This window comes from Microcaecilia unicolor, chromosome 1 (assembly GCF_901765095.1).
Source record: "Microcaecilia unicolor chromosome 1, aMicUni1.1, whole genome shotgun sequence".
NCBI classification, from domain to species: Eukaryota; Metazoa; Chordata; class Amphibia; order Gymnophiona; family Siphonopidae; genus Microcaecilia; species Microcaecilia unicolor.
The window spans coordinates 742598756-742612432 of record NC_044031.1 but is presented as its reverse complement, the minus strand read 5'-3'; the positions used below and the strand labels follow the sequence as shown (position 1 = coordinate 742612432).

Here is a 13677-nt window from a genome sequence, read left to right as displayed (position 1 = left end):
GTTCTCCGGCAACGAATTCCAGAGTCTAATTACACGTTGGGTGAAGAAAAATTTTCTCCGATTCGTTTTAAATTTACCACACTGTACCTTCAACTCATGCCCTCTAGTCCTAGTATTTTTGGATAGCGTGAACAGTCGCTTCACATCCACCCGATCCATTCCACTCATTATTTTATACACTTCTATCATATCTCCCCTCAGCCGTCTCTTCTCCAAGCTGAAAAGCCCTAGCCTTCTCAGCCTCTCTTCATAGGAAAGTCGTCCCATCCCCACTATCATTTTCGTCGCCCTTCGCTGTACCTTTTCCAGTTCTACTATATCTTTTTTGAGATACGGAGACCAGTACTGAACACAATACTCCAGGTGCGGTCGCACCATGGAGCGATACAACGGCATTATAACATCCGCACACCTGGACTCCATACCCTTCCTAATAACACCCAACATTCTTATGTGCTTGTAGTTTAGCAATGCACAATCCTACATAAGACATATGACTCTGATTGGCAGGTACAATATATCAGCTGTTTAGGCTTACGGAGAGTGTATTGTAAACACGACGCTCTGTAACCCTGTGGTGAGCCCAGCATTAACCCTGCTGCCGAGGACCCTGAAGCAGCAGTGCGAAACGCTGGCCAACGTCGGCCTGGAGGCAGAAGGGAAAAGAGGGCAACGGACAGCACTAGAAACGTGTGATGCTAAACACATAGAGACAGAGGCACTATAATTGGATGACATCGACCTAGAAATTGGACAATTGAAAGCTAAGTGGTTTACAATACACTCTCAGTAAGCCTAAACAGCTGATATATTGTACCTGCCAATCAGAGTAGCGCGCAAATAGAGAGGGTAATACAGCATACACAGAAAGTATACTAACAAAAAAAGGAACACAGGCCTTCAAGACTTGGACAATTAACATTTTTATTGATGACACTCTGAAAAATACATCATTGTACGCACATAGCTGATGTGACATAGCACACTCTCAAAGAAGAGGATATTGAAGCAATACAATCAACAAACGTATCATCAACAGTTTTCAATGGGACAATTAAAATTCTTTATTAGTGACCCGACACGGACCGTGTTTCGGCACTAGACAGCGCCTGCTTCAGGGGTCAACAGGAGGGCACAGTCAGGTTTACACAGAATAAGTTCAGTGCCCCAGTATATGTAGTAGAAAAATCGCCGTCCGTCGCACTAGCGAAACTGCAGCTCTATGAGCCCTTTCGTCCGCATGAAAGCGGAAAGCATAGAGCCCCTGAAGCAGGCGCTGTCTAGCGCCGAAACACGGCCCGTGTCGGGTCACTAATAAAGAATTTTAATTGGCCCAGTCTTGAAGGCCCAGTGTTGCTTTTTTTGTTTGTATACCTGCCAATCAGAGTCATATGTCTTATGTAGGATTGTGCATTGCTAAACTACAAGCACATAAGAACCTTCAATTAATAACGATAGAAATATTTGAAATAGAAAACTACATAAGACAAAGAAGGTTTTTTTTTTTACTTTCTCACAAAAAGTGATGACTGTTTTGCTTTGGTATAAAAAAGTGAATAAAAACTACAAAAGTGATTTTCCTAGAACCAAATATGCAACTTTCTGTACTTTTAGGTACAAAGATTTTCTCTCAATCAACACATGGTTCAATTCTATTTTAATTACCTAGCCTCAAGAATAAAATCTGACCAGGAATATTTAGATGGATGATAGCAGCTTTGTGCAGATGGGAAAGCATCCATCCTTATCTTGTTCAGCCTATTAATTTTAGTCATTTAATATCTTCATAATGTTGATCCAACATCTTTCAAGAAAATAGCTTTTTTTCCCTTTTCTAATTTTAAGTCTTGATGTGATATTTCAAGGAACAATGAATTTTAAGTTTAATATACTGCCATTTCTGCAAGATAATGGAAAAATAGAGGGGAAAAAATCATCACGGTTTTTGATTTATGGGAGGTGCTGAAGTAAGTATTCACAAATGTGGCTTGGAAGGATAACATCTGCTGCACTTGTAGAAAAAGGCTTACTTGAGCGCTGCTGATTAGACCCCCATTGGTCAAGGAAAGTGCTATTCTCATCTGAACATGAAAATACTGGTGTTTACAGAGATTGTATAGAAACAGAGAAACATGGCGGCAGATAAAGGCCGTATGGCCCATCCAGTCTGCCCATCCTCTGTAACCCCTAACTCTTACTTTTCCTAAGAGATCCCACATGCTTATCTCATGCCTTTTTAAATTCTGACAAATTTCTGGGATAAGCAGTATAAAATGTTTTGTACATATTTGGGATCTTGCCGGGTATTTGCGACTTGGATTGGCCACTGTTAGAAACAGGATGCTGGGCTTGATGGCAGTGGCATTCCTAGGGGGGCTGACACCCGGGGTGGATCGCAGATGGGCCCCGCCCCCCCGGGTGCAGCGCCTCCCCAGAACAGCGCGATGCCCCCCCAACCGGTGAAAAATTCCCCGATCCCCTGGCGAAAGAACCCCACCCCGGGTGCACGCCGCTGGGGGGGTGCCACGCGACTGCCGGCTCTTCGGTTTCATGCTCCCTCTGCCCCGGAACCTGTTCCGGGGCAAAGGGAGCATGAAAACGAAGAGCCGACAGGCGCGCGGCACCCCCCCCCCCCCCCAGCGGCATGCACCCGGGGCGGACCGCCCCCCCCCCTTGCTCGATGGACCTTTGGTCTTTCCCAGTATGGCAATACTTATGTACTTATGTCCTCGACTCCACAACCTCCACCAGGAGGCTATTCCACGCTTCCACCACCCTTTCCGTGAAATAATACTTTCTTAGATTACTCCTAAGACTATTCCCTCTTAACTTTATCTTAAATCCCTTGTTCCAGAGCTGTGCCTTTAATTTGTTTATAAAAGTTGCCTTCAAAATAAAAATAGTTTTCTTTGAGTGCTAAGGATGCTGATTCGACAATGTATTCCGTAGGGACTCTCTGATCCTCCGTTCTCTTGGTTAGAGCAGATCTTATTACGTCTAAGGCTTTGTTTTGGGGAATATTAGTGTATAATGATTATACGTCCAATGTAACCAAAAGAACCTCTTTGTTGAGTAATTTGATATCCCGAAGAATGTTAATGATATGGTTGCTGTCTCTGGTATATGAGGGGATTAATGGTACCATAAGTCTTAAAAATGCATTGGTGAAAACAGAAGGGGGTTCTAATAACGACCCAATGGCAGGAACAGTTAAACCTCTTGAGTAGCTATTTTGAGGGCGTGTTCATTTATGAATTCGCACAAAATTAAACATACAAATTCCAAGAAATGGCCATAATGTTAACTCACGTAGGAGGAGAAAACAAACAGAGATGCTCCAGCCATGAATATATTTTTTCCCACAGTCTTACGAGTTTTTTTCAAAGGACTTTGCATTCAGTGAGACTTTTCTTAAAGACAGTGCAAATTGTGAATATCTTGACTTAGGTATTCATTTTTCAACTTAGAGGATCTAATGCAAAATTGAGCTTGTATTGTACAATATATATTATGCAATGAAATTATAAAAATGATTGCAATTACAGAGCTTGAAACACATAACGGTAATTTTCACACTGCCTGTTATGGCACAAAGACCATGCATTCTTTTTTACCATGGAAACGGCACCAATTCTCAATCTGAATGCATACTGGTACATGTGACTACACTTTCAAACTTGTTGTGAGAATAAAATATTCATAGTAATGTGCATTAGTTTTGTCTACAGGTAGATTTTTGCTGGAAACGTATACGTGCAAAGATTTAATAAATGCCATAAACAGACCTCTGGGAATATCTCCTCTCAAAGTGGCTTAAAGTACATACAATGTGGAACACAAAGCTTCAGGAATGTGCATTCATTAGCATATATTTGGTTCATTAGCACAGATGTAAAATGTGGTACGCATATAATTAGAGGATCGTGTGTTAACTTGAAATTAAAATTTGTATACAATAACTTACATATGTTAAAACCATCTAATGCATGCTAAAAACATTTATTATGAAAGTGTGAAATAAACTGAAAAAACATCAATGAAAATTGTGGGGAAAAAAAACAAATGTAACAAAAAATAACCAGAATGTTTTCCAGCGCACACCCCTATCTTACAAAACTTTAGTCATATTGGGGGTGATTGTATACATGGTGCCTAAAAGATTTGGCACTGAAATCAGTGCCGACTATGCGTATTCTATAATCGGTGCCTAGATGTAGGCTTTAGTTATAGAATACACTTAGTTGTTATTGCAGCTCCTAAATCTATGCGCATCCATTTACACCAACAAAAGTGTGGCGTAAATCCTGGTGCATTTATTTAAGCGTTCTGGGCCATATTCTGTAAGTAGGCACGTAAATTTCGGAACATCCACAAAATGCCAATTTCCCTGCCCATAACCACACCCCTTTTTACCTTCACATGTTAGAAGTTTGGTGCACATTGTTACAGAATACGCATAGGGACCCTTTTACTAAGCCGCGTGGAGTGGGATAATCGAACGGGGGTGCCCATCTCTAAGGGCGCCCATCTCTAAGGACGGCCCCGTAAAGAGGCGGGGCAACCCGTATTATCGAAACAAGATGGATGTCCATCTTTTGTTTCGATAATATGGTCAGGGACGCCCAAATCATGAAATTTAGGTCGACCTTAGAGATGGTCGTCCCCGGTTTTTGGCGATAATGGAAACCAAGGACGCCCATCTCAGAAACGACCAAATCCAAGCCATTTGGTCATGGGAGGAGCCAGCATTTGTAGTGCACTGGTCCCACTAACTAAATGGAAAAAACCCTTCCCTTACTGATCCGGAAAGGAACGGGTATGCATGAAGGAAATTGCATGCAAATGAGCTGCTCGCTGTTAGCTCATTTGCACACAATTTCCTTCCTAAGGAGGGGAAGCAACGGCAGTTGAGGACATCCTTTCCTGCAACGGCAGTTGAGGGCGTCCTTCCCTGTGACGGCAGTTGAGGACGTCCTTCCCTGTGACGACAGTTGAGGGAGAGATTCTATATATGGTGCCTAAAAAAACTGGCACTAAAATCAGTGCTGATTAAGCATCTAATATAATAATTTGCTCCTTCAACGTTCGAATGTGTCTCACTGGGATCGTAACCATCTCCTGACGTCACGAACACAGTGAGAAACATTGGAACGTTGCAGGAGCCTGCCCCTGCCGCCACACCCCTCCCAAGGTCGCCGCCGCTCACCCCTCCACCCCCCCCCCCCCAAGGTCCCCACAGCTCCCCTCCCTCCATACCCCACCCCGAGGTCGCTGCAACCACTGCTCCCCCCCTCCACCCCCCCAGGTCGCCACCGCCGCTCCCCCCTCTCCGTCCACACAGCCACTTTCTTTCCAGGCCCGCCCACTCACACAACAGACCTGCCAAGTCTCCAGCAACACAGGCGGCACCAGCTCTGATTTGTGGTCACTGCTACTTCAGCAGCAGCGGCCGCTACAAAAACACCATCAGCTGTATTTACGAAGCAAGCACGGCACCACAGGCAGCCATCAGGATTTGCTGTTGGCTCTGCAGCCGCTCCTCTCGCCTTTCAAGTCACTGCCCCTGGAGGACGACCCCGGAGGAGCGCAGCGACGTGAGAGGCGAGAGGAGCGCCTGCAGAGCCATCAGCCAATCCTGATGGCTGCCTGTGGTGCCGTGCTTGCTTCATAAAAACAGCTGATGGTGTTTTTGTAGCGGCCGCTGCTGCTGAACAGGAGAAGCAGCAATGGCCAGAAATTGGAGCTGGTGCCTGTGTTGCTGGAGACTTGGCAGGTCTGTTGGGTGGGTGGGTGGCTGGGCGGGCCTGGAGGGAAAGTGGCTGGGCGGATGGAGAGGGGGGAGCAGCGGCGGTGACCTGGAGGGGTGGAGGGGGGAGCAATGGCTGCGGCGACATGGGGGGGTTGGGGGAGCGGTGGTGACCTCGGGGGGCGTGGCAGCAGGGGCGGGGACATAGGAGAATCGGTGGGTGGCTGGAGAGGAGGGCAGGGGAAAGAAGAGAATCGCTGGGTGGCTGGAGGGGGGCAGGGGAGAGAGGAGAATCCCTGGGTGGCTACAGGGGGGGGCAGGGGAGAGAGAAGAATCATTGAATGGCTGGAGGGGGGCAGGGGACAGAGGAGACAGTCTCACTCTCTCTCTGTCACACACACACACACGCACATTCACTCTTTCTCTCTCACACACAGTCACTGTCAAACACACTGTGCCAAACATACACACTCCAAGCAAAACCTTGCTAGCGTACATTTCATTTCTGTCAGAAATGGGCCTTTTTTACTAGTATTCTATAATCAGCACCTACATTCAGGGGCGTAGCTACGGGTGGGCCTGGGTGGGCCCAGGCCCACCCAAACTATGCTCAGGCCCACCCAGTTGCCCTGACAGGATGTGTACCCCGGTGCCTCTCCGCCACAGCTCAGCTGAGCCTCCATGACGTGCAGCCCTTCAGCAGCCGGCAGCGCTCCAGACCTCCTCCCACCAGACTAACCCTTCTATATCGGGTCCCCTTTCCTGACCTGGAAATCGGCACTCGGCAGACCTGGCCAGTCAAACGACACCACTCCCCCGCCCGCCCACCATGACGTCTGACCATCTTCACGCTGAACTCCGCCGCCGCGCCCGCCTCGCCCCTCCCCCGCGCGCTCGCCAATGCCACAGTGCAGCAGGGGAAAATCTGTCGACTGCCGCCAGCGTCGCAGCTCCTCCACTGTGTGATGTCCCCGCCAGAGCAACAACAGCCTTCTCTTGCCCCCCTCCCCCCCCAGGCCACCCTCAGCACTTCCTTCGGCCCCAGTAGGCATAGGATCCAGCACACAGCCACACACAGAACGGAGCACGGTGCCCTCTGAGTCCGCACTGCCACCACATGATGCAAGCCAAGCTGTCCAGGTAAAAGTAAAACAAATAAAATGTTTTAATTTTAATGTTGTGTACAGTGCAATGCTGGCCGGCGGTGGCCTCCCAGTGGGGGTGGGCTCTTCACCGCCTAGAGCAAAAAAAAACCAGTGAAGAGTCCAAATATACCTCCACCTTGCCCCAGACAGTGAAGAGCCCACCCACACCCAGAAACCCACCAACAATACATTTTAGTAGTGCCCAGGTTAAAGTTTTAAAAAGGTTGTAAATGTTGGTGGGTTTTTGGGTTGGGGTGGTTTCTGCATTGCCCAGGCTAAAAAAAAATGCTGCAAATTCAATGTAGGCAGGTCTCCGGGTGGAGGCGGGCCCTGCAGTGCCCAGGACATAAAAAAAGCTTTATATTTAGTGCTGGTGTCCCGGGGGGGGGGGGGGGGACGCCAGACCATGGGGGGTGGACAGGGAGCAGGACAAGGCTGACACCAGGCTACAAGAGGAGTGGTGGGGGGGGGCAAGGCAGGGCTCATGCCTAGCCATGGGATGGATGGGCGGGGAGGAGAGGGCAAGGCACAGAAGGGAATGGGCCAATGCCGGCCATGGGGATGGACCCAAGTCTGACATGGCACAACGCAACCACATTCAAACACACTGCTTTTTTCACCAAGTATGCATGTGGCCTATACTGATGCAGGGCAGCCATTGGGCAGACCATCCAGAATCCATCATCAAGTGCATGCCAAGAAACACCACCCATGCCCATATACATAGTGCCCACCCATGCCAGCTCTGGGCCCACCCAAAATGTCAGGTCTGGCTAAGCCACTGCCTACATTTAGGCGCCGATTACAGAATACGCTTAGTTGATATTTCAGTGCCTAAATCTATGCGCACGGTAAGCACAGAAGAAAGCAGACCTCCACAATGGAAAAACCAAGAGTAGAACACAGCGAAGGCGACAAGATGGATGATGCCAAACAAACTTCTACTGGACTCAGAAAAAGTTCACAGCAAGAGTTTATTCTTAAAAACTGGACACGAGTCGTGTTTCGCCCACTCAGGCCTGCCTCAGGAGTCCCTGTATGGCAAAGTGCTGTTGGTTCTCTAGGAAAAGTCTTGTCCAAATATTGGAATTTACTAACAAGACCTTGAAAATGTTGAGAAAAGATTATCTCAACTTCTTTATACCAGTATGAGCGACACTGTCAACATTGGCCGAAACACAACGTTGTGTCGAGTCATTTTAATGTAACACCAATAAATACTGTTTAATAAATATTAAATTTTCTTTGGTTCCAGTTCTTTGGTCAAGCCTGGTTCACATTCCCACTTTTTTGTCACTGTTTTCTGTTTCGTGGGATCTACCGAGTTCTACACGTACGTGGATTCTTCTTTAGGTCCCAGATATTCAGTAAACAAAAACAGCGAAGATGACACTAAATACCAATAAAGTGAAAAAATGGAAAGGAAGATGAAAACAGGAAAAAACATAAAAATTGTGACAAGGAAAAAAAATTCCAAAAATATACACATAAAAATAAAAAAATAAAAAAATGAAACACAAAATGTGTGTATAAACAAAGTTAAAAATCAGGAAAAGACGACACAAGAATGATGCAAAAAATAAAAAATTGATTAAAATAATATAATTTATTAAGGTGATATGACTCGACACAGCTGTGTTTTGGCCAAACCGGCCTGCATCAGGAGTCTGTTACACCATGTGTATGTTCTCTGGCAATGTAAATTCTTGTAAGGAATTCAATAAAATGTTATTCAGTAACACTCTACCTTTAAAAAGGCTGTGTGCGTAGTTTAGTAACAATCGTAATGAAGAATTCTGTTGTGAAAAGTGTAGCTATATCTTATGGAGCAGAGTTTCAAAGCTACTGGCGTTCACCGGTGTAACAGACTCCTGATGCAGGCCGGTTTGGCCGAAACACAGCTGTGTCGAGTCATATCACCTTAATAAATTATATTATTTTAATCAATTTTTTATTTTTTGCATCATTCTTGTGTCGTCTTTTCCTGATTTTTAACTTTGTTTATACACACATTTTGTGTTTCATTTTTTTATTTTTTTATTTTTATGTGTATATTTTTGGAATTTTTTTTCCTTGTCACAATTTTTATGTTTTTTCCTGTTTTCATCTTCCTTTCCATTTTTTCACTTTATTGGTATTTAGTGTCATCTTCGCTGTTTTTGTTTATTGTTGTTTTTGCGAAGACAGGTTTCTTCTGTATTTGGTACCCAGATATTCAGTGCCAGGCTGTTTTTTGGTGACTGGCATTGAATATCCAGGTGTTTTTTTGGCCTTTTTCAACTTAACTGAATATCGGCAGTTAGTCGTTCCTGGCCGTTTAAATATCGGCCGGTCTGACTTCATACCCCTATAAAGTAAAGCACCTATTTTTATGAGATACATGTGTTGGCGTTTCTGAGGAGAGAGAATGAGCGGCATCGATGAGACAGACACTTATGTGTGCATTTTATAAAATGCATACACGTACCCTAATTTCTAACACAACATACAAGAAAAAAAAATTCCTTTCACTTTAGAGCAGGTGTAATTTCGTGTCAGAGTTTCCAAGTAGGCTATTTTATAAAAGCATATGAGCATATTTTGTTTTTTATGAAATAGGTGTTAATTAATGAACCTATGTGCCTTTCCCACATAGGTTCCCTGTATAAAATTACAAATTTTCAAACGCTAGTCTCTTACTTTCACTGCAACGAGCATCTTTTCCTTGGTGGGACTCAAGTTGTAGCATTCAGCTAAGAACACTTTTCCAAATGCACCCTCTCCCAGTTCTCTTTTCAGGACTATGTCTCTCCTCTTGATGTGTTGGACATCTGTGAGAAAACAAAAAAAGACAAAACCAAGAAATCTTACTTCAGAAAATGTATTTAGGAAAGTAGAAGCATATGTTGATCTATTCCGGTGGATGTAATTAAGCAGTGTTAACCAGATAATGTTCAATGGCTCTAACTGGATACAGGGCCGCCGAGAGGGGGGAGGCAGGGGGGTCAGGCCGCCAGCGCTGCAGTCCCCGGTCTCACCTCCCTGCCTCCTCGGCTCCGGGCCCCCTTCATTCACAGCGGCAGTCACAGATCGCATCTCTTCTGGCCTTCCCTCCCTGTGTCCCGCCCTCGCGGAAACCGGAAGTTACATCAGACGAGGGCGGGATACAGGGAGGGAAGGCCAGAAGAGAGGCGATCTGCGACTGCCGCTTTGAATGCAGGGGGCCCAGAGCCGTGGAGGCAGGCAGGTGAAACCGGGGACTGCAGAGGCGGGGGGAGCGACGGGGGGCAGCAGCGGCAGGGGGAGTGACGAGGAGGCGGCAGCGGCGGGGCGGAGGGGTCAGAGGAGGGGCAGCGGGGGGCGGAGGCGGGGCGGCCTTGCCCCGGGCCCGGCCTAGTCTCTCGGCAGCCCTGACTGGATAGTGCTACTGAGTGTTTTCTGATCACCTCAACATTATCTGGCCAGTTTTGAAGTAATCAGTATTTTCGAAAACTATTTTTAGACGTTTTTCGATGAAGTCCATCAGAAGTCCGTCCAAATTTCAAGGGCGTGTGTCATAGGCGTGTTCAGGGCGGGACTTGGACATTCCTAAGACTTAGATGTTTTTCAGCCATAATGGAACAAAACAAAACCATCCAGGACTAAAACTAAGACGTTCTGAGCTAGACCTGTTTTTTATGACGAATAAGGCACAAAAAGGTGCCCTAAATAACCAGATGACCACTGGAGGGAATCAGGGGTGGCCTCCCCTTATTCCTCCAGTGGTCACTAACCCCCTCCCAAAAAATGTGATGAAAAACAATACTTGCCAGCCTCTATGCCAACCTCAGATTTTATACTCAGATCCATTAGCATAGCATGCAGGTCCCTGGAGTAGTCTAGTGGTGGGTGCAGTGCACTGCAGACAGGTGGACCCAGACTCCTACCTCCCCCTACCTGTTACACTTGTGGAGGAAACTGTGAGCCCTCCAAAACTCACCAGAAACCCACTGTACCCATATATAGGTGCCCCCTTCACCCCCGTAAGGGCTATGGTAGTGGTGTACAGTTGGGGGTAGTGGGTTTTGGGGGGCTCAGCAGAAAAGGTAAGGGAGCAATGTTGAGATTTGTATCTGGGAGCTTTTTATGAAGTCCACTGCAGTGCCCCCTAGGGTGCCCTTTTGCTGTCTTGGAATGTCAGGGGGACCAGCCTACTAAAAATGCTGGCTCCTCCTACATTCCAATGGCTTGATTTTGGCCATCTTCCACATTGGTTTTTAGATGCATTTTTTGGATATGCCCCAAGACATGTTACTCATTTCATGATGTTTTCAGAGGGAATCAGACTTGTACAAACGACTAGCCAGTTGGGTCTACATTTTCCATCTGTTTCTCTTGTTAAACACAGGCGGTTTGCTGCTTTGAGACTTTTCTATCGAGCTGCTCTTATAGGGAATTCATTCCCATTTAGCGTTGGATCTGAAAGACATTATTCCCTGGATTCTCTATAGCACGCCTAGAGATCCATGCTGAAATCCAAGCGTAATTTAATTGGCTTAATAATGAGCACTATTTGGCAATTAGAATTTACATGCACAACTCACTAAGTGTGTTCTGTAATGCAGTGCGCCTAATTTCTGATGGCACAGTCAAAAAGGAGTGTGGTTATGGATGGGGAAATGGGTATTTTGTATGTGTGTTCTGAAATTTATACACAGAGTTATAGAATATGGCCCAGTGCACTTAGATGTACGCACAGGGATTTACGCCAAGTTTTTATTGGGGTAGTTTTAGGCACTGAGGGCCCCTTTTACCAAACTGCGGAAAAAGGGGGCCGGTGCTGGCATCGGCATGCATTTTTGATGCGCACCGAGGCCCCCTTTTACCGCAGTGGGTAAAAGGTAGGTCTTTCTCTTTTTAAAGAAATGGCCATGAAGTAAGTGCTTCACTTGCTGTGCGACCATTTTGGGGGAACCCTTACCACCACCCATTGAGGTGGCGGTAAGGGCTCTCGTGCTAATCTGGAGATAATCGGGCAGCACGCAGCACTGCCTGATTACCGCCGGGTACACACTAGTGCTACAAAAATAAATATAATTTTGTAGCGCTGGATATGAATGCAGCCTGGGGGTGGGAATTAACACTGGGCTGCTGTGGTAGCCTGGCAGTACTTCCTTCTTAGCAAGTGGTAAGCCCGCGTAGGGCTTACTGCCGCTTTGTAACAGGGGCCTAGAAATATCAACTAAGTGTATTCTGTACAATGCGTCTAAATCTAGACACTGATTATAGAATATGCTTAGTCAGCATTGATTTCCATGCTGACTTTTTAGGTGCTATATATAGTATCTCCCCCTATTTGTGTTTTCATAAGAATTTGAAAACGTATTTGTTTAAAACAAGTTTTATTGGATTGGATTGAGCCTCAGCTCTTCCCCTCTCTGACCACCATCTGATAACTTTTACACTTAAACACCCTCCTCCCCAGTCCCGTCCAATCTTAACCAACACATTTAGAAATCTTCAGGCTATTGACCCTTCTACTCTGTCTTCCAGTGTTTCAAATCTCTTCTCTACCACTATGTTATCCAAGTCTGTCAATGAGGCTGTCTCTTCCTATAATACTATTCTCTCATCTGGATACTCTTGCTCTTCCCATTCCCCGTCCTGTAAAGAGTACAAAACCCCAGCCTTGGCTGACCTCTAGAATCCGCTACCTACGTTCCTGTGCCTGCTCTGCCGAATGCCTTTGGCTGAAATCCTGTGCCCATGCTGACTTCATACATTTAAAATTCTTGCTGACCTCCTTCCAGTCTGCTCTTTTACTTGCCAAACAGAATTATTTCATCCAGTTGACAAATTCTCTTGGCTAAAACCCTCAACATCGCTTTGCCACACTGAACTCTCTCCTCAAAGTGCCTTCTTCACTTTCTCCCCAGACTCTGGCTGAGTACTTTCATGATAAGGTTCACAAGATTAAACTTGAATTTTCAACCAGGTCACCTCCACCTCTCCTTCCCTTAGTCCATTCTCTCAACCCTCCAACCCCTGCCTCCTTTTCTTCCTTTTCTGAAATCACTGAAGAGGAAACTTCACATCTTCTTTCCTCCTCGAAACTAACTACCTGTTCCTCTGATCATATTCCTACCCATCTACTTAACACTATCTCTCCTACTGTCATCCCTTTTATCTGTCATATCCTCAATCTTTCACTTTCCACTGCGACTGTTTCTGATGCCTTCAAACAAGACGTAGTCACACCACTCCTTAAAAAACCTTCATTGGACCCTACCTGTCCTTCCAACTATCGCCCCATCTCCCTCCTCCCTTTCCAATCCAAGATTCTTGAACCGCCGTTGCCTTGACTTTCTTTCATCTCAAGCTATTCTTGATCCACTTTAATCTGGCTTTCGACCCCTTCATTCCACTGAAACACCACTTGCTAAAGTGTCCAATGACCTGTTCCTGGCCAGATCCAAAGGCCTCTATTCTATCCTCACCCTTCTCGATCTATCTGCTGCTTTTGACACTGTTGGTCACAGCCTACTCCTTTATACACTATCCTCACTTGGATTTCAGGGCTTTGTTCTTTCCTGGTTTTCTTCTTATCTCTCCCATCATAATTTAGTATATACTCTGGTGGATCCTCCTCCACTTCTATCCCACTGTCAGTTGGTTTACCTCAGGGATCTGTCCTGGGACCTCTTCTTTTCTCTATCTATACTGCTTCCCTCAGTACTCTGATCTCATCCCATGGTTTTCAGTACCATCTTTACACTGATGACTCCCAGATCTACCTCTCCACACCAGAACTCTCAGCAGGAATTCAGG

At 45.9% G+C, this 13677-nt stretch overlaps 1 protein-coding gene across 3 annotated transcripts in view; it reads right to left on the bottom strand.

The window, feature by feature from the left end:
* The window catches only part of NTRK3 (neurotrophic receptor tyrosine kinase 3), a 1282719-nt gene that overhangs the window by 112582 nt on the left and 1156460 nt on the right, over nucleotides 1-13677 (bottom strand). For all 3 annotated transcript variants that reach the window (XM_030189707.1, XM_030189709.1, XM_030189708.1), the window contains one exon: nucleotides 9571-9701. In XM_030189707.1, coding sequence (XP_030045567.1) covers nucleotides 9571-9701 — 131 coding nt within the window. The remainder of the gene's footprint in view (nucleotides 1-9570; nucleotides 9702-13677) is intronic.